At 38.0% G+C, this 27,970-nt stretch overlaps 1 protein-coding gene across 4 annotated transcripts in view; it reads left to right on the top strand.

Annotated features, from left to right (window-relative positions):
- The window catches only part of WASF3 (WASP family member 3), a 65,067-nt gene extending 37,339 nt beyond the window's left edge, over nt 1-27,728 (top strand). For 3 of the 4 annotated variants that reach the window (XM_057399570.1, XM_057399572.1, XM_057399571.1), the window contains 8 exons: nt 2,174-2,316; nt 9,384-9,518; nt 11,425-11,578; nt 13,624-13,741; nt 19,241-19,416; nt 22,235-22,498; nt 24,110-24,483; nt 25,150-27,728. In XM_057399570.1, coding sequence (XP_057255553.1) covers nt 2,184-2,316; nt 9,384-9,518; nt 11,425-11,578; nt 13,624-13,741; nt 19,241-19,416; nt 22,235-22,498; nt 24,110-24,483; nt 25,150-25,307 — 1,512 coding nt within the window. In that variant the 5' untranslated portion in view covers nt 2,174-2,183 and the 3' untranslated portion in view covers nt 25,308-27,728. Of the gene's footprint in view, nt 1-2,173; nt 2,317-9,383; nt 9,519-11,424; nt 11,579-13,623; nt 13,742-19,240; nt 19,417-21,216; nt 21,384-22,234; nt 22,499-24,109; nt 24,484-25,149 lie in introns of all 4 variants that reach the window. The other variant, XM_057399573.1, reaches the window with a different exon arrangement.
- The last annotated feature ends 242 nt before the right edge of the window (nt 27,729-27,970 follow it).

The raw sequence follows: 27,970 nt of genomic DNA, 5'->3' as shown, positions 1-27,970 counted from the left end.
CTTGCCCTCTTAGTGTTCTTCTTTCCCCTTTGACTCCTGCTCCCATTTTGCTGGCCTGATGAAAATGTCTCATACGTGTCACATACAGCCAGTTATATATATGTAGTATAGCATCTTTCTAGATCCTTGTGCCAGATGCAGCTGGCAGGGAGCGGAGCTAGACCTATTTATCCTACAGATGGTTGTGCTGCATGCCTAGCTTTGGTAAAATGTATAAGAAAATAATCAGCTATGATTGGTCCCAATCTTCTGAACCAATACAGTTTTTGAAAATAACTTACTTACCCTATGTTTTCCATTTATTTTGGGGTGGAAGGAAAGTTATTTATCCTCTATGTTATAAAATTTAATATGATTTACCAAATGCCAATATGCTTAATATGTGACAGAATATCACAGTGGATATTTCTTCTAGTAAACAGGGCTGAAGTGTGACTTCAAGTGGAAGATGAATGTGGAAGGCCTTGGAACTGCTTTTGCCAACTCCTTTTTGTACCTGATAACATACTACCCCAAGCCTGTTAAGAGTCTGAAGTGCCTGTAATTCAGAGGCTTGTTACGTCTGTTTAACCTCCTGCTAGGTGAATTTCTTTTTTTCAGAATACATGTTACTTCTCATGAATTTTCTTTAAGAAAGATTAAGTTCATTTAATTGTTGTGTGTAGTGAATAGAAGGGTGGCTGTGCTTTAATGGCAAGAACACATAGTAAAGAGCTTTTTTTACTTACAAATGGGTTAGTAGCTGAATAGGTCTGTTAGTGTTTGATTCAGATAGTTCAAAGTTTTAAATTAGAACAAACTTGAAATTGTAGGCCTATTTTTTGTCTTTTTCTTTTTTTCTTCCTCTGATCAGGAGCAGTTAATGTATTGCTTAATCTGTTGCATATATTTACTCATCAGTGCTCAGTTTACCTTTTGGAATTAAACTTTGTGCTGAAATGAGGCTAATTTAAATAATGCATTCAAAAATGAAAGTTGCTTTTCCCCTGCCCTAAGCACTGTTGTGTTTTAACCTGGTCTTTAAAGAATTGAGATGTCTTGGCCTGTCTCTCCCTTGCTAGCTTTGAAACGCATTGGATCATTTCATAATGAATTGATGAGAAAATGAGAAACTCAAACTGCAGTTCTGTTTTTTCTTCAAATTAGCTTTTATAGGCAAGAAAGAACACGCTGAAGGAAAACTGACTTAAATTAATGTTCCTGCTGAAGTGGTAGGTGTTTTCAAAAGGCAGCAGGCAATTAGCTGGGCAGCGTGCAGCCAGCTTCCGACTAACCCCAGTGCATTGTGTGAGGTGATGGGGAAAAGTTGCGTGCACTGACAAAGGTCATCTTTGCTCTCAAAGCTCCTTTCTGCAGGATAGTGTTTCTGTGCTGTTGTGCCTTTTGTGATGCTTTGAGTTCTCTTTTGGTATTTGTTGTCACCCCATCCTAATTTCTTTTATTTCCCCAAGAAAACCAGTTCTGATAACCTTTGTTTTCTCAGATCAGTGTCTTCCCACATCTGGCATGTTCCCAAAATCTGTTCAATACATGCTTTTACTTTGTTCAGATAGTTTTCCACAGGTGGTGCTGAATAACAGTCTTCTTCCTCACAAGTCAGCTTCTTCCTTATTCTCACCCAGCCTATTTCAGCAGGGCTCTTCTCCTTATTTGTTAGATGAGTTTATCATTTTGACTGAAAACTGTTAGAGCAAGGGTAGGTCAGTGTCTAATGTAGTCAGGGGCTGTATACATGGACAGTCCATCAGTGACCTGATTACCAAGGCAGCAAGCCAGCTTGTTCCAGCCAGTGATCTCTCTTGCCACTCCTGCGGGCACTGCCAGGTTTTTATGAATGCAAATCTGCACTCAAGTCCATTGATTCCAGTACTGAAGCGCAGTCTGTGTATACAGTAAATCTTACACCAAATCTGAGGAGAAAAGTGTTTGTTATCTACATGGCCTGCATCCTCTGCTTATCTGCATTGTTCTTATGTTCTGGTTTGAGTGCATGACTCCAGTGCCTCAGTAGGAATTGTACAGTATCTTACAGCAGGAAGGCTGAAGCAAGAGCTTTAAAAGAAGAAAGGTGAAGTATATTTTGTAGGAAAAAACCCTGAGTGTGTGCTACACAAATTCATAGTTCTTAAGTTCATTTTTGTAAATATAATACATATTTTTCTTTAAATTCTAGGTTGTGAGCCATGCCTTTGGTGAAAAGGAACATTGAACCACGGCATCTCTGCCGAGGAGCTCTGCCAGAGGGAATCACTAGTGAACTGGAATGTGTAACAAATAGCACCCTTGCTGCTATCATACGCCAGCTTAGCAGCTTAAGTAAGTATCTGGAACTTCCTGCAAGTATTTGACTCCTGCTGAAAACCTGAACAAAAGCTTTAAGATGGCTTGTTTTAAATAACAAAATTATGATAGAGGACATTGCCACTTACATAGTACAATATACTGCTAGTATATTGTACTATAGTATATTTCTTTTATGCTCTTCTATTTTATGGCTTTATACAAGAATCTCTAAGATTTATAAGTTTAAAAAAACCCTCAAACACCTCTTTTCCCCACCCCATGACCAACAACAAAAAAGCAAACAACGAAAAGACCATGGCATAGAAAACCAGGAATTTTTCTAATGTGAGAGAAATTGGTACAAGAAATGGGACTGACACTTGAGTTATTTTTGGTTTTCAGTTGTACAGGATGAAATGAGCAAACTCTTCTGCCTCTTGGAATCAAATGACACATTTGATTGAGATTTCAGTTTGTCTTAATGTGCTAGAACTTCTTAAGCCTTTTCTGTATATATGTGTGTGATCACATCATGTAAATTAAATTAAGCACATACATCAAAATGACATTGACTGAACAAACCTATAGGCTACTGTTGAGGCAGACTATGTCAGCTCCATATAGCCTACACAGCGCACTTGGCAGTTGATGCCACAACCAGCAATTCTAGAATGCCTGGAGCGCTTGCAAGAGGAATAATATTTCTTAATGAATGAAAAAGAGATTTCTTCAGAGCCTGTTTAATAATCAGCTGCTGTTGTTTGTGCTGATAATTCTGGTCCTAAAAAAGAAATTATTGCTTCATCAGTTTCCTTCACTTTTTAAACTGAAATGGTTTAAGAATGTAAGAAAGGCTGCATGGAGCTTGGGCTGTGGGTCCCACTAAGTTCAGTCTTCAATTTGTGGTGATAGGAAATAGCCTATGCTTAGAGCACAAAAAACACATCATGTTCCCCATTCCAGCAGACAGTGATGTAGGATTTCTGAGCTGGAGGTCCATCTGAATCATCCTGTGTAATGAGCATTTGTGAACCTATCATCTGTAGAATTACTTAGATGGGTTCAGATTGGTCAAGAAAAAGTGCAATCCTCATGACCCCTGGCAAGAATGTCCCACAACAGCAGTTGATCTGTTTCTTCCTTTTAGTATCTTCTGGTTCTTGAATTATGAAAAATAATGACAGGTGATTTCATCTCATGTATTGCCATCATCATCTGTGATTTTATTAAGTCTTTATCGTGTTCTCTGAGTGATATCCTTTCCAGGTTGGAGTGTCCTCATCTGTTAATACTCTTTTTGAATAGAAACTATTCCGTTTCTGATCATGTTGTTTCTGCTTTGGCTATATAAGTGAGAGTATGTTGGGGGGTTTCTAGCTGGAGTGTTGAGGACTTCGGATCATAATCAAAACGGACTTCTGTTTTGTCATTAGCTCACTAAGAATTTAAGAAGTTTTGGTTGCTCCTAAACATTGAGTTGATATTTTCTGAGAAGTTTCTAAGTGATTCTCTGATCTGTCTTGCACAGTAGCTGCCAATTATGTGTCTAAAGTTAATTTATAGCTAATTTGTATTGTCATTGAGTTTCATTTACAGTTTTATCAGGCAGTTGCTCAATACTTAATCTTCAGAAAATTGAGAAGAACGGCTAATGCCGTAGTTGCGTTCAAGGATGTCTGATAAGACCACATTTTGGTTTTGTACAATGACTGCCAAAGTGTGGATAATTCACTTTTCACTTGTCTGACTTGTGAGGAATGTCTAGCTTTCATTTCTCCACATTTGGTCTTGGGCCTAATCTGCCTGTTACATTGCATATTCAGATCCTCTTAGGCTTGTTGCTAAGGAACTGGGTACTTATGCAATCCATATCCTGAAATTTTCCTTTTTTGGATTTCTCTGGTCATCAGAAGTCTCTGTAGAGAGCCCTGAAGTACTTCACTGGTGTCAAGTTAAAGATCTGTGCAAATAAGTGATGTGTGCTTTGTTTTAACAGATGAATATATGGTATTTAATGAGTGAAGTCTACCACCAGGCTCATCCACAGTCTGAAATGTCATGTTTGCAGAGGGTTTTCTTCTGCAGACACCATTTGTTTTGCCTGTGTTTCAAGCCAACTGGGAGCAAGGAAATGATCATAGAAAAATGCTGTGCTGGAGCTAACATGGTATGTCCTGCTGACAGCATCAGAGCCTGTTGGTGTTCCCACAGCTTGAAGCACAGAGAGCAAGTACAGGTTTGTCTTGCAGTCACACTGGTGTTTAATGTTGTGCTGTTTGTTCAGCGTGGATTATAAAGCTGGCAGGTCTGTGCTGTTGCGTACAGATTTGGCTTGCTTCTGCCTCTGCTCTTTTCAGAAGACATGAACAAGTTCTTATCCAAAGGGAATGTGCTCTCAGTGGTGCTTTTTTCTATTATGTCTTCAGATTCAGATTTGTTTGTAGCCAGCTGGCTTGGAGCACAGGCAGAGTGAGCAGCATTCAGTATGAAACTGTGCACTTTATATAAGGCAAAAGCTTGACTAGGGGATTCACCTCTACTTGGGAGGACATAATCTACTGGGGGGGCGGGGGAGGGGAGGAACAGACCTGGGAGCATTTTCAGCTCATACGTGTGAGTGCCATGATGCTTTACTCAGTAAATACATTCATGGAGTAAAGGTTTTGAAGAAAGCTTCCACAAAATCCTCCCTTCCTTTTGGCAGTGGATTTTGGTCTGATGGCTGCAGGACTCCAGACAGTGTGGGGGAAAAAAAGCTGCTCTCTACAACAGGGATCTGTTGTACTGTGGTTTTCTTCCTGAGTTTGGGAAAGAAATAATAAATTACATCTGATTGTCATCAAAAGCGAAGTATTTAAAAACTCCTTTATTGAACTTTTCTTAATTCGATTTCAGTGTGTACATTAACATACTGTGTTTCAAGTTGTATTACCACTTCTTTCCTTTCTGTGAGTCTTCAATTATTTTGTGTTTTCGTATATATAGCTTTCCCCTTCATTCAGATACCACCTGTCAGGCCGAAATCTTACTTCTGCAGGTATAAACCACCAGTACATGGGTGCAGAGCTACTTTCTTTGTCCCATGTGCAAGTGATAGCAAACATTTTTGCTGCACAATGTAAAACAGAGGAGTTGTGATCTGTGGGGACTTGGGAGACTTTGCTTCACACAAAGCAATGTCCATGAACTGGCCGCCTTTTTTTCTTGGGTGGGTTTCTTGGGTTTTCTTGGGTGGACGGGCCATTGGCTCTGTTTCACTAGTTTGCATGCAGGCTTCAGCTTACTGCATCCAGCTTTGTGTCACTCTGCTCTTTACCCCTGGTAAATCAGACTGAGTTGGGAAGTTAGCTTTTGTGACATTAGGTATGGTGCTGGAGGGAGGTACTATGAGGAGGCAGGTAAGAATCAAGACGCGGTCAGTAGCAACCTACTGCTTTTGCTTATTTAAAAGAAGGGGATGTGGGGGAAGGAGGAAGTGTGATTCTAATGGTAATTAATCCAGCTACAAATGGGTGGGTAGGATCTGTCTTCTGCTCCATGTTGTGATGAAATAGTTATGTTCTGGATGAATTTCAGTTTACAAAACACCAGCTAGTTCTGTGGATGTTTCGGTCCTCACCTAGGACCCTTTGGCGTGGCCCTAGTGTCATCTTTCTTCCAGTGTCCTGTAGAACTGACACCTGAATGCCGTGTGATAACACTGTTCTACCTTTTTTCTTTGGCAACACATCTTCGCGGTGTGAAAAATTGGTACCCTCTTAATGCACTGTAAATCTTTCTATTAACTTGAATGTGTTCTTCCATGTACTTGTGCTGTGGCACAAGGAATGCAAAGGAAAGCTGTACCTTCTAGACTCAACTGTGTGAAAGGAAACTAGCCAAAGTGATCAACACAGTTTGGTTTCTGGTCTTCAGACAAGCCAACACCGTTGTTTGACTTAGCAGTCAAAATGCTCTGCTAGAACAGAAGACTGACAGGAGATACCTTTGGGGTAATGTATTCAACGTGTTAATGCACACTTTTTTATGCAGTATGTGAAAATCAACTAATCCATGTGGTGTCTAGGCTTTGCTAAAGGTGTCATAAACTGTTGTGGCAAGATGATGCTTCATGTAATTACTGTAGAACTTGGGTAGAGGTGTTATTTTAATTATTTGTGAAATGCTGATCTCCAGAAGCATCTCACAGAGCTTGGAAATTTATTTTGTGAGCAGTCTAATATATATGTCATATATATACACACATGTGTATGTATAGACATATATATAGACATATATATAATCTATACAGCCTTATGAAGATGACCTGTGGAAGCGCTAGAAAGCGGCACTTGTATTAATTGACATTAAAACCTATTGAGAGTGGAGATTTGGTGAGGCAGTGTTACGACTGTATTTCCCCTGAACTTTTTCTGTGGTTGGAGGGAGCCTTAGAAGGAAAGACTGCGTAATTCCTTTTAGGGTTTTTTAAATTAGTATTTAGGTTGCCCATATACTGGGGAAACACCTCATGTTTTTAAATGACTGTCTGATAGTACAGTCACTATAGTTGTACAACTCAACTCTTTAAGTTGAAAGGTACATGCTCATATCTACTTGTTTCTGTCTTATTAAAAATCCAATTTAAAAGATGGTAAGATAGGAAACACTAGAGACTTATTACTTTCTTTCTAAAACCTAGTGCATTGTGTTAATCCAAACAGTGTGTCTGATATTGCTTTACCATGTCACTGTTTTTACTGACAGGAGATTGACAACCTGTCTTTTACTTGGTTTAGAGTAGCAAGTGGCTTTGTTGTTTTTTTGAAAGAGAATTCAATACCAGCAGTAGCATGTTCCCACAAATCAACTTTATGACTTATTTTGCTTCCTGAAAGATAACTGACAAGCACCTGTCTGCTTGACTTATCTAGAGGTGATGTGTTTAATCCTAGAATGCAGTAGTCCTCTGTCAGCAGGCTGATTTCAATATGTTAACATGAACTAACATCCATTAAAATGTTGGTGTTTTGAACTCTAAATATTGGTGGCTGTAAAATGTAATACCTGCTTTATTTAGCTGAAGAATTTAAAAGCTTAATTATTCCATAGCTTGTGGTAACCTTTTCATTTGCAGCAACTAAATCAAATGGGGATTATAATTGAATCTCAACCAGCTACTGGGAAGCGCTTAGAGAATGCTTTTAGTGAGAAGGTGGTTGGACACTGGCAGTGATTGCCCAGAGGAGTTGTGGAGCCTCTGTCCTTGGAAGTGCTGAGAACACAGCTGGGCGCAGTCCTGTGCAACCTGCTCTGACCATGCTTTAGGCAGGGAGTTAGATTAGATGATTTTCAACCCTAACTGTTCTGTGGTTTTGAGACTCCTACAGATGAGGAGCAGGTAGGGAGCACAACTTGCCTATCCAATACCTTCCACAGATGTATGAAGCAGAGCTTGGATACACCAAAATATCTAACATTTTGGGTTAGATATTGGCTGATTTTATGTTTAGTGAAGAAATCTATTGCGGTGAAGTCCTCCATTCAAAGCACAGTAATCAAATTAATATATATATATATTTTTTTAATTTGTAATTCACAAACAGTGCTTTCAGATACTGTTTTGGCAGTAGTGTTGGTGTTCTCTTCCCCCCAAGTAAATGATCAAAGAAAGGGGTGGATCCTGTTTACTTCCTACGTGTGGCTATTTTTTACTTTGAATCATGGTCTCCAGATGTTCACAGGATGGGATCTTGGCTGAAATTTTCATTACATCTGTACTTTCATTTGTAGAATATTAAGGTTGGTTATAGGACCTAATTTAAAATGTCCATAATTGCCGTTCTTTTGGAAGTTGCTGTCATTTAGATGGTTAATGCATATGCCATATTGTTCCAACTATTAGACAAGAGTTTTATTTTCCCCTCCATTTCTGCTGTTCAGACTCCTCTTGATATAGGTCATAACAAGATGAATTTAATTCAGAAGTGGTGTTTTAAAATATATTTTCTGTTTAAAAAGCATGGTTAAATGTAGGAGGCAGGATTTTCCTTTTTGCATGGAGAATTAACGGAGTGTGGTTGTCTCCAGGGGGGCTGTGGGCTGTAGAAATCGTGGAAGGGGAGGTCTTAATGGAAGCAGCAGTATCTGGGTAGGAGGGACTGAGACACGTGTGGTGCTGTCAGCTGAATGAGCAGGAGCAATGAATTTGCTTGTAATCTGAAATTTGTAGAAGTTCTGGGGCAGGAGAGGTGTTAAACTGGGGATTCTGAACCAGAGAGGTTTATACTGAGGCAGAAGAAGAGTCATACTACTGATGAGGATGCCTAGTAATCTGGGAGGTGGGACATCTGGGAAGGGATTAGGCAAACACAGGGATCTGTGATCAAGAGGGGGTTAAGTTTATCACGTAGCACTTCTGTCCACCATAGCCCTTTAAGGCCAGGGCCTGAGGCTGCAGTTTTGATCTGGGCTATCTACTCACAGTGATTGAGATAATACAGTGGCTGAAAAGGCTGTAGGCCCTCTTTTTGTGGTATATCAAGTCAGGCTGGCCATGGGTAAATATGGTCAGTGCCCTCTTAGTCTCTTGAATGACTCCAGTGACAGTAACATGTATGCAGTGAGCATTGGTAAAGGTAAGTGGGCTGCCTTGCATGAGGATTTTGGTTTTTATCTGTTCCAGTCTGTCTTAATGCTTGTGCTCATAATTAAATCTTAATCACTATGGATTGAAAGATTTTAGACTTCAAAATTGACTTCAGAAGCTTTCATGGATAGCTGTAACTTTAGGCCTTTATTGTCATCACAGAGGCAGGTTTTAATGATCAGTTGTGTGTCACTTGGCAGTAGTTCAGCTACATAAGGATTAAAATTCGAAAGCTTCCCTGTTTTTATATGGAAGACTAACCAGCACATCCAGAACAGACTTCAGACAGAATTTATGGTATATTTTGAGATTTTTGTACAAGTCTGTGCCCAAAATTTTGCTGAATGACAAACTGTGCTGTCATAATCCTACAGCTACTGTGTTTTATTATAACTTCATGATATTGAAGCCATTTGTCTTGTGTTTTGTAAGCCTTCAGCAAGGGGATTTCCCTGTCTATTTTCTTACACAGGCAAACATGCTGAAGATATATTTGGTGAATTGTTTAATGAAGCCAACAGCTTCTACATCAGAGCAAATTCCCTTCAAGACAGAATTGATCGCCTTGCTGTCAAAGTTACACAGCTGGATTCAACAGTAGAAGAGGGTAGGTAATTGCATGAAGGCATTGAGCCAGAAGTGATGTTGACAAGATCACAGTATTTAATTACACAACGATCTCTGTCTTTTCAAATCCTCAACTGATATTTCTTCTTGCTGTCTCAGTAAGGCAAGCTGAGAAAAATCATGTTAGCAGAGCGGTAAAAAATATTCTGGAGTCATATAACTGTCTTCGTCTTTGACTTAGTGTTATTTCAAGAAGCCCCTGTAGTAATAGAGCCATTAAGATGCCTTTTTTCACAGGGAAAACTTGCAGGTTTTGAGTGTAATAAATCAGAATTGAATAAATCCAGGCTTTACTGGAAATGAGTCAGAATATTGGAAAAAGTTTGTGGTAGTAATTCTATTTCAGGGCAGGGTGGTCACACGCTGTATTAGTAGCATCTGTTCTGCAGTCGTCATATAACATTCTTCACCTAAAAGGGGCACTGTGTGTTTGCTTTAGTTAAGTGAAATTCTGTAGGGGGTTCTAGTCACTAGAAACAGTATTTCCTTTAAAATGCCGTTACATCCTCACTTGCTTACGTGTTTGGTCATTCACTTCATAAACACACAGTAAAAACAAAGGATTTAAGTAACATCATTATACTGTTCAACTACAGTTGAAAAAAACATTTTAAACTAGTTGAGATTGTTTTCAAAAGCATATAAGTAACTTACACTAGAAATGTGTAATTTGTTCAGAAGCACTTATTTGGGTAAGTATAACATGTTTCTCTGCCTGGCTCTAAAAGCCATACCTTACAGGGTCTGTATCAATCTTCATGCCTTTCTGGTTCTGCAGGTCATCAATACATTAATTTTTTGCCCAATACTGTTCAGTTATCATGTGCAATTCTCAGTTTATTCTCAAGACTCTCTGAATTACATAAACGGACAAGAAATATTAGATGAAATGTTAATGGAAGTTAAAAGAAAACAAGCCAGTGCATTTTGTTGGCACTACTCCTACAGCTTACACTGTTGTAAAGTTGGACCAATTCAAGAAATGGTGCCATTGTAGGCAAGGCAGTGAAGTGCTCTATTCAGCTGCAGTCAGAAACGTGTATTTCAGGTTGCCTAAGAATGGAAGATAATGTGGAGAGCTTACTGCAGCTTTCAAGTTGTGATTGGCATTATCTGGATCTTTTTCAGTGTTTGCTGCACGTTAGGAAAACTTAGATTAAGAATGAAAGTCTTGCTAAAAGTGATTAAAAGCTTAATTTAATTAAAGTGACTTGAATCTTTAATTTACAAAGAAAGAACGAAAAGGCTAGTCTTGTTTCCCCTAGAATTGTGTACATGAAAAGACAAAATGGAAGTATGTTACTGGACTGTCTAAAGAAGGTATTTCTATAGAGAGATGAGGAAAGCTAAAGATCAAGTGATGTTCAATTACATGGAAAGATTTTTGGAGTTGAAAGATGGCAAAATATGTAGAACTCACTCTCACAGGAGGTTGTTGGTGCCATAATTGAAATAAACTTAGAAAAGGGTTGAATCGGTATGGATATCATGTGTAATTATAAACCATGTTGTGCCAGAGGAATACCAGATCTTGTGTTCAGGCTTAAAGACAGTCTTGCTGCTATAAGAAGTCTAGGTTAAACCTCAAAAAGGGGAGATAATTGGACATCTGCATGTGACAGGATTCTTGCATCATCTTCCAAGACAGTCCATGGTGCTCTCATTGTTTTAAGTGAGGTTCTGGACCAAGTGGGACTTATATCTGGTTGATTATGGTAATTCTTATATGCCTTTGTGCTTAAAACAGTTATTCCCTGAAGAAAAATCTTTCTGTTTTTTTTCTATATTTATCTGAAAATATTTTAAATAGCTGGTATAAAACAGACTTTGTTTATCCACTTATGTTAGTCATGGACCTCTGATAAATGTATCTTTGTTTCAAACAGTATCATTGCAGGATATCAACATGAAGAAAGCATTCAAGAGCTCAACAATTCAAGATCAGCAGGTAGTTTCAAAGAACAGCATTCCTAACCCAGTGGCTGATATTTATAATCAGAGTGACAAGCCACCACCTCTGAATATTCTTTCACCTTATAGGTATGGAAACATTCATTGTTTGTGTTCTTATTCTTTGTCCTTTATCTCCTAGTTGTATGCAGAGAATAATTCCAGCAGAAGGTAAAAGATATATTGGTTACTGAGATGTTTTTTGGGGGCGTCCCAAAAAACCCCACGTTCATGGAAACAAAAATTGCTATTACCACACGTAAAATCATGAGTTGTACCTGACAAAATCATCTTATTTCAGCATAAGTGTTACATGGCAGTATCTGCTGAGAGATCAAGGACCACTGATTATGTAAAAGATAGAAAAATTTAATAATACACTACACTGCTTTCTTTGGTTTGTTTATCCAGAAAGTTGGATTTGTTGCTTTTGCTTTCCCTCTGTTCTCCCTCTTATCCCAGTGTATACACATATTTGCACACACACAGTCTTTTCCTGGTTACTGGTGAATGAAAGAGCAGCAAGCAGGACTTTGTTTCCTGTTTTCTTTTCCTGTTGCCTTTAAGTCTGTTGTTTTTCATGAAACTATCATAATTTGCGTGTCTGAAAGGTTGTGGGTAACGTTTTTATTGTGTCTTTCAGCTTCTGAGAGCTACTAGATTGTGAGGTATCTGTGTAAAGCAGGCACTCGGTCTGTAGTAAATCATTAGGATTTTTTAGGAATAGCATAGCAGAGCATTTGCAGTGTATTTTACTTCTAAGAGCTTTTACTTGGTACAGTTGCTAGATTTATAGCTGATGAACATGGGTTTTGCCACTGCTACAGACAATGGTGGTGTTTGTTTATGGACAAACAGTTAGCAAGAGTTGTTATCGATCAGCTGTATTGCACAGCTATGTCCTAATATGCATCTGGATGACAGTGTCAGTGACCTTTATTGTTATTCTTGTTTTATTAGGGATATGTTAATGGAATGGACTAAAATGATATTTCTTGCTAAGTCTTTTACATCTGCTGAATCTAATTGTATTTGCCTTGGACAAAGCTTAAATGAACTACAAACTGTAGTCTGGAGGGGGTGTAAGAGTGTCCCCAGTACCCCCTTCAGTAGGTTAGATGTTACTAGCAAGGAGATCTAGCACACAAAAAGTAAGGGGTTTATGGCTATATGACAGACATTTTACAACCTCTGTTGTCTGTACTCTACTCCAGTGGTTGTAACGTTTCTGTGTGCTGAATTTCCATCACTGTTGATCTTGCTGGTAGAAATCGTAACTTGGCTACAATCAAAATCTGCCCAGGAAGAAATTAGGACCCACAGCCAAAAGGGACTCTGAAGGACACCAGTTTAGCAAGCTAGACTGGCATTGCCAACATAAGCTGTTTGGACCACACTAGGTGCCCTGCCATGCTGATTCCCTTTTCACCCGTTGTTTTTTAGGAGTTTAGGATATTAGATGATTTCCAGGCCATGGGGTCAAATTAAGATTTGATAGCATACCTTTTATGGTGGTAGCTTATTCTGGGTGTCTGCAGCTCTTGCTGCTGGCAAGCCTAGGTCAACTCTGTTTTAAATCCTCCTAGAATAGTCCGGTAGGATTCAAGCTCTCAGTTGCCACTCTATTGCTAGTCCTTCCCCTAGTCAGAAGAGTTGCACTGAGAACAGCAACTGTCTGTTGCTTCCTGTCATACAGGCAAAGGTACTCAGACCTACCTTGTGCCTAAATTCAAATTGTAAGACCTGTCCGGATTGCGCCAAATATTCCTTTCCAGTTCTTTTGAGACAGGCAAGTTCCATTCTTATGCACCTCTGTCCCCTCCACATCCTGTCTTGGCATTGATTCTCCTCCAGCACTAGTGAATTTCACTTTTGTGAGCTGGCTGATGCAGGAGCTCCTGCTGAGCTCTGATGAGCATGCTGCCCAAAAGGCTGTGTGTTCCTCTGCTTTCCTCTGAAATTCTTGGCATGAATCACGTCAATTGTAAGCTGTAACTACCAAGAGTGGCATTAAATGCACTTGGCATCCAGTCATGAAAAAAAGATGGAGCGTGGATGACTGCCAAAGGTGAGTTTTGTTGGTTTGAAAATTACTAATTCGTATTTTCTTAGTTTTTCTTGTCCTGTATTTCCAGGGATGATAAGAAAGATGGATTGAAGTTCTATACTGATCCTTCCTATTTTTTTGATCTTTGGAAAGAAAAAATGTTACAAGATACTGAAGATAAGCGAAAAGAAAAGAGGAGACAAAAGGTAAAAGCAGACACCTAATAGCAAATGTATGTATTACAGTTTTGTGTATGGTTGTCCAGGCATAAAAATTGCTAGGTCATACTTAGTTTGTGTGCATGGAAAGACTATTCCTCCTTAGATGTGACTGTAGGTTTAGTTGTTTGTTTGTTTGTTTGTTTGTTTGTTTGTTTTTATAACTTCTCCTGTCTATTTCAGGAAGTTGCAAATTGAATTTTAAGAGTACTGTAGTTATTTTCCAGCATATTTCTTTAAACATTTGCCAGCATCTGCTTATTAGTACTCAGCAAAATGGCCCTGTTGTGCTTTGGAAAAAGATACTGTGATTTGGGGAAGGGGGGGGGGGAGGAAGGAATTGGAGTTATGGTTTCCTTTATTTTCATAGTTCTTTATCTAGCAACATCAACTCCTGTAGCAAAACATGAGCTTATTTTGTTCAGGTTTTTTTTTATTCCTTGATCATACCTTTTCACTTTTCTGTACCTGTTACAAGTAAGTAAGATGAGATGATAATACACCTCAAAATAACTCTGTGGTTCAGCAAGAAGAGAAGATGAATTTTAGGAGCAATGTGCTTTGTTTCCTCCAAGTTTAAGACCAACAAAAAAGGGCGTAGTCATAGAAAAGCCTCGTAAATCCTTCTGGAGTATCTTCAGCAGTTTGATCCAAAATGTGTATTCTGATACAGTAGAGATTTTCTGAATGGCTTTTAGTTTTGAATGAAGAAATCGGTTGCTGCTTCCACAGCCTTTTTGAAGATAATTTTTTTAATCAAATCTGAGGGCTTTAGGATTGTTCAAGATAATTCTAACAAGTGAAGGAGCAAAGTTTGAAGCAATGGTTGCTATTTTATCTGACAGCAAGTGCCCTTTTCGATAGGTTCAGTGAGAGGTAAGGCATCTTAAATAAAAGTCTGGATAAGATGCACAGGATTGCTCAGGAGAAATAGAAGAAAGCTGCTTAGTTTTCAGTACTCATACATGTGTATATACACATACATGTGTATATGTACACATATATATTGGCATACCTATAAATGCATATATATAAGCAGTTATCAGAATATATCATATATATACATGTGTATATACATTATCCAATATGTGAATATATGTGCTAATGTATATTTGTGTATAGACATCATATGTATAATACGTGTGTGTATGTATATATATGCGAATATATATGATACCTGCTTGGAAATCAAATTGTAGAGTGTGGTTGGGAAGTTTTACTATTCTGTTTTTATAAAAGTATATTAATTCCTTGTTCCTGTTGCCAGACAAAACTTTTGACTACAACATTGTTAAACAAAACATGAAGACGTGCTTTAACTAAAATGTTGCGATTTAATGATTATGAAAGCTCTGCAAGAAATAAATCAGGTCATCCTGTTAGGAGTATGAGTCAGAAATGTCTGTTTTGACAGGTATCTCAGTATTGGCATATTAAATAGGGCTGAAAAAGCTAAGTAAATACTTTCAGTAGAAGTTACTGTCTAAAGCACAGTATTGGAAAATAGTCACTTCGTTATTTTGCATAATTTAATAAAACATATAGGAAAGGTTATAATCCTACTATATTCTCAGTATGATAAGTCACTGATCCAATTAAAAGACTTGAAATAAAGCAGTTTTCATTCTCTAGTTTATGTGGGGTTTCTTAGATTTCAGTCAGTATTTCTGTATGAAAAATATACAGGGATAATTGCACCCTTTGGGTTTTTCCTCCCACCTTTTTCCTTTCAAACTTAGATCTTTTCGTTACAGAGGGATAAAAAGAAATTACCAGCTGCTGCTTTTTTTTTATTTTATTCTGTTTTAATACTAAAAAAGAAAAAAAAACCAAAATAAAAGTACTGAGAGTTGGGGTTTTTTATACCATTAGAGAGATTTTTAGAAAACTTTTTTGTATAAAAACTTTCATTTAGACTATATTTTAGGCAACACTTAACACAGTCTGTACTCCACAGAAGCACAACATATGAAAGTTCTTGAGAGGCTGTGCAGGTGAAGTAGAAGTGTCTTGTGTAGCAAATTGCAAACTAAACATCCAAATGCAGACCTACCCAGCTGACCAAATACAGATAGGTGGTCAGTGAAGCCTAAGAGTACTCTTGCACCAGAACATCAGTTTTCCAGTATTATTTTGGTAACTTGCCTTAAATGCTGGAGTTGTTGCAGCAGAAGGTTTATGAGCTTCCTTTTCTTGCCTTCAAATAGTGTACTTATTGTTTGTTTTCAACTGAAGAAATCTGGTACAGGCTTCCTCCAGTTTGGCTCTTTTAGGTGAACATTTTGTCTGAAGAAAACTGCAATTTTATTTAAGTTCAAATCTGTGGTGTAGTCTCGGTTGGTTGCTTTGTCTTTAGTGTCAAACTCTCAGTAGATTAGTGCCTCAGAGTTCAATGAAGTTAGTTTGGACTTTCATATACTCTGGTAATATCCTGAACTGAATGACCACAGTAGACCAGTTGTTAATCACTGGTCAGCCAAAGGAAAGTTGTTCTACTTGGTGTGTTATTGTTCCCCATATTTTCTGAGGAACAATTGCTTATTTAAATAAGTAGAAATCTTTTAAATTTGGAGGACTTGTACCTTAAAAGTATTTCTTGATGACTTGGGATTGATAGGGTTTTGTAAATTTGTGAAGTCAGGAACGTACTCTGGGCTCACGCTTCCAGTTTTTTGCAAGTATTGCAAATAGTTGCTGAAGCTCCTTTCTGTTACTGCTTCTAATTCCTTATTAAGATACTTGAAATATCATTTGCTAACTCTTGATGCAAATATCAAATTTCAAATTAACTTAACCCTGTTTGAAGGCTCTGATATGCTGCTTGTATTTCCTGAAATTGCTTCCTGCCAGCAGCTCAATGATGTACCTGCTTTCTGGCTTTACCTGCAGCATCCGCTTGTCTGCCACAGCTCCTATTACACTCAGTTAAAGGAAGTAACTCTTCTTAATACTGCTTAACCTTCCTAAGAAGTATTTCTAACTGTAGCTAATTTGAAAGTCTTCAGCTTTTGGCATTGCCCTAGGTACTAAAGCTACAGTTGTCAGTTGTTTGTCAAGGTAATGAAAGTGTTACTGAAACAACTTAAAGCTACTCAAATAGACTATGTGTAGTTAGAGGTATATGTAGTTTTGTCAGCTGCTAGTAATTGGCCTGCCCCACTGTTTTGGAAGGGATTAAATGTTTTGGAGATATGATTATGGAATGTTTAGTATAAAATAAATATAAGTAGGGTTTAATTCTGCTTTCAGTTAAAAATGTTCCAGGGTATTTGTTATTATATTAGCACACTTACACATGCTAGTCTGGAACAACCAAAATCTGATCCAAATAAACCAAGCTTTGTGGTTATTTTATGTTGTTTGTTTATACATGGGTATGTATTTACCTTTTTCATTAAAACCATACTAATCTCTTTAAAAACTTTTAAATAGGTGATTATATATAAGCAGTCATGTTAGCACTCTTGATTGTACAGGAATTGTATCAAAATGATTTTCTTCCAAGCAGTATCATACATTGGTCAAAAGATAGCTATTTACTTAATCTAGAGACTGGCAAGAAATACGTAGTTGTGACCCTGGAAGGATGGAGTTACTGTACTGTGAGAAACCTGAAGTTTATTTGCAGTTAACCAAAAGGGTTATTTGTACTTTCATCTCAAATCTAGCATGATCTAGTAACAAAATCTTAATAAATGAAACAGGACAAAAGTCATAAACAAATTTTTCAGCAATCAATTCAAAAACACAGATGTCGAGCCTTTAACAAGCATATACTCAGCCATCGTGATTACCAAAACTTGGTGTATTTAAAATGAAGCATGACTGAATCTGTCTCCCTTCTGCTCCAATTCTTCCTGTATTAGGAAATTTTAGTGTGAAGAACCAGTATTAAAGGGTGAGGTCAAACTTTGCATAACCTGGATAAAAAAGGCTGTAATTCTAAAAAGTTTGGGGAGGAAAACGATTTTTCTCAGAAGTAATTAAGAACCGAGGTGATGATCTTTACTGAACATGAATCACATCAAAAACCTGCTCACTGCAGGGGCCAGAATGAACAAGTGCTGTCAGAGCATTTGGCTGGTGAACTTCAAAAAGACTTTTCTCTGTCGTTCTTAATGCTAGCAGATGTGGATCATCAGGTCCCTCAGATGGACATGACACGAAAAAGCAAGAGATCCAAAACAAGGTCAAGCAAGCAGTTTGATAGATTTTTGTGATACGTGATGCCACATTATTTCAGCATTATTTACTCAGTGCTGTTTGACAGTTGGAGTAAAATGCCTATATTCATCTATTATCCTTATGTAATAGATTCAGCTATTATCCTTACTTTGAAGGTAGAGATACCGCAATAAAATGCTTCTGTATCCGCATCTTGCCAAACTCTTCTCTAAATAGAATTGGATATGACTGTTCTCAGAATATCAATATAATTCTTTGCTGAGAAACTATTTTTCTAGCAGCCAAAAGCCTAATACTGACTTCTTAATAGCTAAAACATGATTAACCTATTTATGAGTTAGTATTCTAAGATGCAGGGTGATTAAAAAAAAATTCAACACCCTCATAAATATTGAGAAAAGAGTAGCTCATAAATACTCTTCTCAGCTTGGGTTGAGCAGACTTTTTTATTTTTCTACTGAAGCACCAATATGGCTTTTCTATTCATACTGACTAGCCAGAAGTAGGGGAGGACAACATTTCAGAGGTGTGAAAGTGTTGAGTCCCACTATTAGGAAATCTTACTGGTAGATAAACGCTGACATTCATTGAGCCTGAAATTATATAGAAAGATAAAAAAAACTAAACAGACTGATCAGGCACAAAGCTATCAGGCTATAATAGATCACTGGCCTGAATGGTACTGACACATTGCAGAGAGGATTTTTGTCATTCATTTTTGAACAAGCTAATGTGAGACAATAAGGAAAAAGTAGAAGGAATTTCGGTAGTCGGATCTAAGAAAGGAGAGGAATTTAAACAAAAATAGTTTCACATAGAGTATGAAATCGGCAAATTTCTAATTTTTCCACACATCCCAAAGGCCTTGGGTGATTGCAGCACTAGCAAATATCCAAAATAACCCTAGCCGTGTTTGACATGTTGTCATAAGATTGGTTTGCAGGAGAAAGAAATTACAAGGGCTTCAAGACAGTCTAAATCAATGGCATATGATGTCAGAAGTTAGACTTGTTGGCTTTTAAAATCAGTCACATTTCTGTATTGGGAAAAAGAGTAGGTCGGTATCACACATGCGCTTCTGTAGCATGTGCATCCTACAGAAGGGCAAAGCAGAAGTCTTACTACTAATGAGGTTCACAGTATAAGGAGATACTCATTTTCAGTGCAGAGAAATTTTGTGAAGACTTGGCTTCATCTGTAAATCTGGTCTTATTTTCATGCACTCTAATTGCATTTTAACCAGCTTTTTTCCTTTCCTTTTTTCTCTCTTTGCATGCTTTATTTCTTTTGTTTGAACATTAGGAGCAAAAACGTATAGATGGCACCACCCGTGAGGTGAAAAAGGTTAGAAAAGCCAGGAACAGACGCCAGGAGTGGAATATGATGGCATATGACAAAGAGCTTAGACCTGACAACAGGTTGTCTCAAAGTGTGTACCATGGAGCATCTTCCGAGGGATCACTGTCCCCAGATACTAGGTCTGTTTACAGCAAAGCTGTTTGTTATACCACAGTTGTATGTTCGGAAATGCTGAGTAGAATTAGGTGTTTTTACAGGCTGGGAGTGGTTAGAATAAACAAAACAAACGCATGTTTTAAAGTTCCTCTCAAAATTATTTTAATGCATAAGTAACATAAATTCTGTAACAAATTTTTTCCTCCTCAGCTTTAGATGAGTATTTTGTCATTGTAATGTTATGCACTGTAGTGAAAGAAGTGTTTGCTACATGCTTTGTATTTGATGAGTAGTTGTAGGGGTTTTCTGTAGTTACAAAAGCATTTAAGTCTGCTTCTACCAGATAATGTCAGTACCTCTTCCTTTGTGTCTGGTTTGTTGTTTGTTATGCTGCGTATAGCTTAAGTATTTTTCTGTGATCTACTCAGTTGAGCATATTTTTGCCTCTAACAATGCTTTAATGGGGGAATAGTTCAGCTCTATCAATGTTACATTTGTCTAAAAAGCAAGCTACAAAGCCAGATGCAACATTATTGCTTGAGATAGTAGAAGTCTCTGCTTAGAGACACGCAGCAAGCAGAATTCATCTTTGTTGACTGAGATTCCCTTTGAGCTCAGTGGGAGTTACTTTCTCCTGGTGTGCATGGAAGTCTGAGGTTTTTCACTAAGCTGGTTTCACTAGAGGATATTCCCACCTATTTCATTTCCTCTGTGTGGAAATATAGGAAATACATATAGGGAAAAATGTGTGGTAATTTAGCGTTCAAATTGTTGAAGAGGTAGGTTGAGGGAGCAGGCACCACAGCAGCAAAAGTGTGGACTGAAACCTTTAGTCCACAGTCCCCTGGAGATCAATTAACAACAACAAAATCTGCTCAGAACTTTGTATATGTAATGTTTGGTCTTTGTGAAGAGCAATCATCTTGTAATTGCAAGAAAAAAGAAGAAAATTGCTGCTGCTGTTTCAATGATATTCTCAGACCCCTCCATCTAAAATCCTTTAATCACCAATTAGGTTTTTTACAGTTTCTAATGCAAAATGTTGTCTCTTGTTAGTCTTAATGAAACATTGCAGGTTGGCAGTGCTTTCCATATAGGCTGATCTGGTAAGATGACATTGATGTTCAGCTGTCAAGTGCAAGATGGAGATTTTTTCATTGGGTTCTGCATTTTCTAGCCTTCACACCCTGCTTCCAGGATTCTTGCATTTAAATGAGCATATTGAAATGATTTCTGTCTATCTCCCTGCCGAGTCAACTTGTATTTGACCATTTTCAGATATCCATAATGTTTGCAATCTGTAGAATGTTTTTAAGCAAAATTGTTGGATGCATAATTGTCTGATATAGATGTCGTGATGTGGCAGATACCTTGTTCCTTTCAAATTTTATGATGTATGGCGAGCGGTAAATTTCAGTGAATTGACTGAATCCTGAAATCTGTTTTATATTCGTGAAGGGTTGATTTTGTAAATGGTAGTGAGGTGGAGAGAATGCTTTCCATTTTTTATCTTTGGGGTACTCTTAGCTGTAGGAATTAAGCTATTGAAGCCCCATACAGATAGAAGTAAGTACCATTTTAGGAGATGTTTTTATGCCGTACAAGATGTTTTTATACGTGCAAGTACTACATGAGCAGTGCTTTATAAATAAGGTTCTGAAGAAGTGTGTGTGCTATATTGTGAGTCTTTTTTTAATGCTAAAGTAAGAAAGCTCATGTTTCTTCTCATTTGCTAATTTGAAGACTTGTGCATAAAACATTGACATCCAAGTGTCCAGACTCTGGTGATTTACAATGTATTTGTTATACTTACTGTGCTTTAGAGAGAGAAACACAAGCTGAACCCAAACAGAAACCAGCAAATTAATGTGAGAAAAGTAAGAACAAGAAAAGAAGAGTGGGAGAGAAGGAAAATGGGCATTGAGTTCATGAGTGACGCAAAGAAAACGGAGCAGGCAGGAAGCATGAAAGAGGACAAAATGCCGAAAGGGTTTGTCATTTTGTTTTACTCAAAGCCCTGGCTTTTTGTTGCTTACCTTGCTTCCAGTCTTACAGATAAGCGCATCAGTTTACTGTGTACACTAAAAGCCAGGCTGCACGATTGCTCATTACTAAAACAACTATTTGCAGTAATGGGATGAAGAGATCGTTTGCTCCCTCTCTTGGGCTTATTTGACAGAACATCCTAGACTTTGTATCTTTATGAACTCTCTGCTCAACTAATATTTACTTTTTTCAGTTTCTCTAAGCCTTTCCAGTAAAATTGTGCAAACAACTTAAAAAGCATTTTCTAACTTTTGAAATTGTTTTTCTTTGCTTTGGTAATATGTATTCTTCTGCATAATTGTGAGTGCTTGCAGTATTGCTTTCCTTTTCTATTGCCATTGTTAACTTCAGGCAGGCCTGGTAAGTATTAGCATGTTAAACCAATGGACTGTCACAATCATTGACAAACACAGTATGCCTCCTTATGGCTGCTAAAGAATTCTAAAATCTGGAGAAAGCTCTAAATTTTTATTGCCTTTTTTAAAGTCTGCATTAGAAGAGAACATGCTGCAGGCAGCAGTATGCTGAATCCATTGTTTCAGTCCTCTTGTACTGACTTGTCAGACTAATTTATTTCCAAGTCGTGTTAAGATAAACATGGGGATTTTTTTGTTGCATTTGTTCTTGTGCTTTCTGTGTTCTTACAAGGGAATGGTGCTTGATAACCAGGGAGTCCTGGTGCAAGAAAAATAGTTCTGATTGCATTCTTTTTAGCCTCTCTTGTGAGCTATTTTAGATAATACTCTGTTACACTCACATAATCTGTTCTTCTGCATCCATTTACTTCAATTTTAGGTCCCATGCATCTGATGTTACAGATTATTCTTATCCTGCTACTCCGAATCATTCCCTCCATCAGCAGATAGCAATGCCTTCATATGGAACGGGAGATGGTCCACAGTACATGGCAGCATCCCAAAGCCATGAGCATGAATACAGACCACCTTCCACCACTGTACGACATGCTACTTTAAACAGACCTCAGCAACCACCTCCACCTCCACCCCAGCCTTCTGATGGCCAGCATAGCTCAGTACCTGTGGTACCAGCAGAATATGGGTAAAATTCCTGTTTTATTCCAGTGGATTCTTGACAAAACTAGAGGGATGCATGTTTTTCATGACCACCATAATATATAATGCATACACACAGCATACATTAGTTTACTTCCCTGAAGAGGACAGGAAAAAAAACAGTGTAATTTCTGTGTAAGAACTTGAGGAATAGTGAAAGCAGAAGTAATGAACTGTGTATTGAATGTGGTGAAATCAATATGCTTATGAAATATTAAGGGTTTCTAACATAACATTGAGAAGTGGTTAATTTTCCTTTAAGCTGGAAAATAATTACAGCATAATCTGAATATTATTCTAAACTTCAGGAAATGTTACATTCAGCAATGCTTTTTCTGCACGTCAGTCTGTGTTGCATCCCTGAAATAGCTTTTTAAAGGAGCTTATGACAGAGGTGGAAGGCATCTTCTCAGACACAGAATCAAGCTCCCTACTGCCACAGACACCTCCATAATTCAGGAGATGAATTTATCTAACTCTTGTGTAGCTGTTTTGTCTGCTACATAGACAAAATATGGAACATTTTGAAGGAAGGCTTGTGCCAGAGTACCGGCTCTCTGATAGCAAGCAAACATCTGCTTTTGAACCACTCTGTGCCTGTGTCTTCTTGTGCTTCAACAGCTTAAACTGAAGAATTGTAACCCCAGGAAAGCTGTAATTATTCCTGCCTGTAGTGCAAGGCTAAGCGAGCCAAGGTTTTTTCAGCCTCACTTGATGCTCCCTGGGATAGCATTTGCTTGCTTCATGATAGTATCATGCTGTAGATGAATCAGTTATGCCATGATTGACTGCTCCAACCTGCATTTTCTCTGTTATTTCCAGTTTATAGCAGAAATACTTGTGCTTAGTCCCCAGGTACATGACCACTGTCAGTGTATCACAGATGTCATACATTGACATGTATCACTAAATGTCACTTCCTTTCAAATCCTGTCTCCTATATCTGGTTTTTTACCTGCTTCATAACTTTTACATTAATCACCATTTTTTCTGCTTAAGAATTCTTTTAATGACATTTTAACAAAGAAATCAGCTCTTCCCTGTTCCTCCTTTTTGAAGTATCAATCAAACGTATCAATTTAATTACATAATATTTAAATTGATGAACTTGACTAAAGCGCACATGAGATGCATGATATACCTTTGGGTAAATCATTCCATTCATACTTTCCATTGTCCTCCATGCCTGTGTCTTTTACTATCTGTTCTAATGCTTAGTTCTATGGAAGTGATATGTATAGTCCACAGTTGCCTTGGTCCCTTCTTCATCATGAGTATTGTACTTAACATTCTCAGAGGGTAGATGTATAAATTAAGTATTTAGCTTTATACTTAATTAGCAGGAGTATCAATATAAAAATCTTACCTTGTGGAGTGCTGAAAGCATATTGCCTTTAACTTTGTTTGCCTTAAATCTCAATACGTTACCAAGATTTGTCAATTTATATGTTTATAATAACTTGCATATTTAACTCACCAGTTTAAATTCCTTTTGATTTTTGTTTTAGCTGAGGTTGGATGAGAGCAGTTTAAGGGGTGATCATTCTGTAAGTCCCAACTTTTAATTCATTAAATGTTTTTGTTTTGTTTTACATAGGATGCTTCCAGCTCAGATGGTGGATTATTACAATCCTACAGGTCCTCCCCCTCCTCCTCCTCCTCCTCCTATGATTCCTTCCGCACAAACTGCATTTGTTAGTCCCCTTCAACTTCCTGTGCCGCCTTCCCATTCTGGACCGGTGACTGGCTCTGCATATGCAGCTACTCATCCTCCTCCTTCTAGTGGGCTTATTGTCACTGCTCCTCCTCCTCCTGGCCCACCTCCTCCCCCTCCAGGCCCTCCTGTTACAGGTTCATCCCTCTCTTCCTCCCCAATGCATGCTCCTCTAGCTATGGAGGCAAAACGTCATGAACCCACACAGGCACCAATAAGTGATGCACGGAGTGACCTCCTTGCTGCCATTCGAATGGGTAAGTGGACACTGACTTCTAGTTCTTTATTTCAGTGAAAGCACTGTTTTCCAGTGAACTGAGTTCATGGCTTCTGTTCCCAGCTGGGCAGAATGTCACTGAGAGACTAGGTAACCTCGGGTACCACACACTAATATTTGTCAGCCCTGACTTTGGATCTCTTCCTAATGCCTAAAGATGTACAGCTTTATCAGATATGTTCTGCGGCTTCTGTGGGCATAATCAAATGAAACCTGCGTTCATTATGTAAAATAGCCATTAGATCTTCATGGATTTTTCAGAAGAACAGAGTTATCCAACACCAGCCCAGTGATTTTTAACCAGTGACTAGTGGCTGCTCCTGATTTGGTTTATAGTATGCAGCTGTAGATATAATGGTATTTCCAGATACAGTTATTCATAACTTCAGATCAAAAGAACCTGTAAAGTCTTGAATATTTAGTTTTAACATAGGAGTTTTAGAAGTCTACAAGTATTCAGTCTCTGAGAATGGATTCCAATCTCCCCTTTTTGTCTCTTTTCCTGGCTCAGGGAGGCTCTAAGTAAATGGCTTCTCTTTTTCCCCTTCTTCCTGACTGTATTGTTAGAATACAAAAGCCTCACCAATAACAATAGGAAATTTAAAATCTCTTGTGGAGAAAACTTTGAGAATAATTGTCTCTACAGGAATTCAGCTGAAAAAGGTGCAGGAGCAACGTGAGCAAGAAGCAAAGCGCGAGCCTGTTGGAAATGATGTGGCAACCATCCTTTCGAGACGCATTGCTGTAGAATACAGTGATTCTGATGACGATTCAGAGTTTGATGAGAACGACTGGTCAGATTGAACTTGGTCCAAGCCACGTAGCGAGTTCATTAAATACTTGGCTTCAGTGATTGCTTTCTTAGCAAGATGTAAAGCAGGACGTTGACATCTATTAAGGCTAGTGATCAAAGTGCTGAAATTGAGTTGGTATTATTGAGTTGGTATTATTCAGAATGCTGTAGCTTAGCAACTCTGGTAATAATGATGTGATTATGCTTATGCAGATCAGAAACTTGTCTTACTTCCAGTATTTACTGCGTAATACTCAAGTGCCACTAAATGTAGCAAATGATGTGCTGCGTGCAAAATACACTGCAGTTGTTGCACTGTTACAGAACCAGCATTTTATTTCCTGATCTTGAAGGAATAAAATCTATTTTTTTGACTTCACATCTTATTCTTTTAATTATGTAAGCAACTGTAGGTACTTGTGAATTGGTCTGGTTGTTAGGCTTTGAGGGCAGTTAACTATATGACTAAATGTTGAGTTCCATAAATATGACTCTTAGCTTTTTTTATTAGTTACTGATTATGCCCACCTTAGTCTATTTTTAATCATACTGGGCTTAGGTTTTTTTGCATACAGAATTTTATATAGTGTTTCTTTTTATCATGAAAAATGTAGCAGATGATGAAATGTATGCTTTGAAGAACAAATCAGCTTGATCCAAAATCAATACTTTGTGAGCAGACTGGCTAAGCTGGTAACAGTGCCAGCTCTAGGTTGCTGGCTGCTTGTTGGGTAGTGCGCTGGGGGGTCTCAGGTAGCAGCTGTATTGCCCTGTTACAAATGGAAGTTTTCAGTTTTATGCTACAGATCAACCGAGATGCAAAGACTTGAGGATAGACCTGACTGAAGCCATATGGTTATTGCAGTGTAAAATATTACTCAGTTATTCCTAAAGATTGGAACAGTCCAGATCTAGCAATCAGATACATTTCACAAGTACTAAACTCAGTCTTTATGTCTGTAGGTATAAGTGGTTGTAAATAAGTTTTATTGCAGATGATTTGTACATGTATAGTCATGACAGATCCTTTTCTGTTTCCTGTAGCATGTACTCAAAAATGTTTCTTTTGAATGTATTTCTTTCCCAGTACCTCTCATTGATAAAACATTGGCAGTTAAAGCAGTTTTAATGAGTGTTTAGGTACTATGCCATATATATACACACCCTTTTCCCCTTCCCTAGGAGCAGTTGCTGCCATACAGTCTGCTTTGGATGTCTCTGTATTCTTTAAGAATTCCTTTTCTTGTTTTCTGCAGTACAGTATTAAAATGTTGTTTTGGTTTTCCTCTCTTCCGGACTGAGACTCAGGCTGCTGCTTTGCCTAATGAGGTTTTTAAAAATTCATAGCAGGGGAAGAGTTCTTTCCTTACCAGATTAGTTTTAATCTTTGTAACTGAAGTCTATGTCATTCCAGGTCTACCATTTGGTAAAGCTCCTTTCTTCTGTGAGGCCCTATCTGTTGTTAACAAAAAGGATGTAAAATAAAAAGAGAAACAGAAGATCATTATCAAACCTCTGTTTACATAATTAACAGTTTTAGTCCTGAGATTGTAACAGTCCAGCACAATGTTTGCATGCAAACTATTGGCTACTGCATTGCTGTTTAATCTGCGTATGATTTTTCAATCAGTGGTGGCTGTCTTTGTGGTAGGGTGGTAACATGCTGCCGCTATGTTGGTGTTAAAACCTATCATGGAAAGTATGACCAATCTCTGCATAATGGTGAGTAACTACAGCTCTTGGTAATTTGTGGCAGCTCAAGGTACTCATCTCCCTTTTAGTTGGAGGTGGGTTTGTCTTTGCCTTAAAATACAGAGCTGAAAGCTGCTTTATTTTGTGTCCTGGAGTCTGAGGTCTGTATGTGCACCACAGAGGATAGAAGTGAAGCTGTATCCTCATGATGGTTCTCACCACTGTGTGAGAGATGATTTGTTCTTCTCATGGTGTGCTTGCACAGTAACTTGTGAGATAATTTCTTGGCCAGGAAGGCTCAAAGTGCACCTGGGACTGCAGTGCTACATGATTGTGTATGGGGGGAGAATACTCAAGGTATTCTTTTAATACAGGTTGAAATGAAATAGCTCAGCAGGAGATTCTTTCCAGTTGACTGGAATTTGATATGACAGAAGGTATATTTTATGAGCACAGAAGTTGGGTGTGACTGAAATTTTGTAACTTGTGTTAATTTTAAATAATAAGCACTAAACAAGCAACCATTTGTGACCAGTAAAAATAGTATAGGGTTTTCAGTCATGGTAGCCAACCTGTCTTTCTGAACCTGCAATGTTGTCATTTTCTTTTCAGTATTTTATTAATAAAGTGTGAATTGAATTTAGTGATGTAAACTAACATTATTCTAGGCTGGTTTTATAGGTTTTATCATACTTTGAGTTGTGAATAAGTAACAAATATGAATAAAATCTCACTTTTGAGTCTGTTTGTCCTTCCTTGGATTAGTAAGATTTTGCTATCAATCTTTATCCCTAATCAATAAATAACAGAAATGAAAATGTAAGGCTTCCAAAAGCTATCTGTGATTCCAGGAACATGGTTTTCTTGGTCTGGAGTCTACAAAACCACACCCCTTAAGGTACTGCTGCTCCTAACATAAATACTACTTTGTTCGTTTGCAACCTCGATTGAAGCTCTGAGTTGAAGTTCTTGGCTGCTATAA

Source organism: Pezoporus wallicus, unplaced genomic scaffold (assembly GCF_028554395.1).
Source record: "Pezoporus wallicus isolate ANWC-B61680 ecotype Strahan unplaced genomic scaffold, APGP_CSIRO_Pwel_v1 scaffold_6446, whole genome shotgun sequence".
In the NCBI taxonomy this organism is placed as follows: Eukaryota; Metazoa; Chordata; class Aves; order Psittaciformes; family Psittacidae; genus Pezoporus; species Pezoporus wallicus.
The sequence above is the reverse complement of the archived record's forward strand: the minus strand, read 5'-3'. Positions and strand labels throughout refer to the sequence as shown.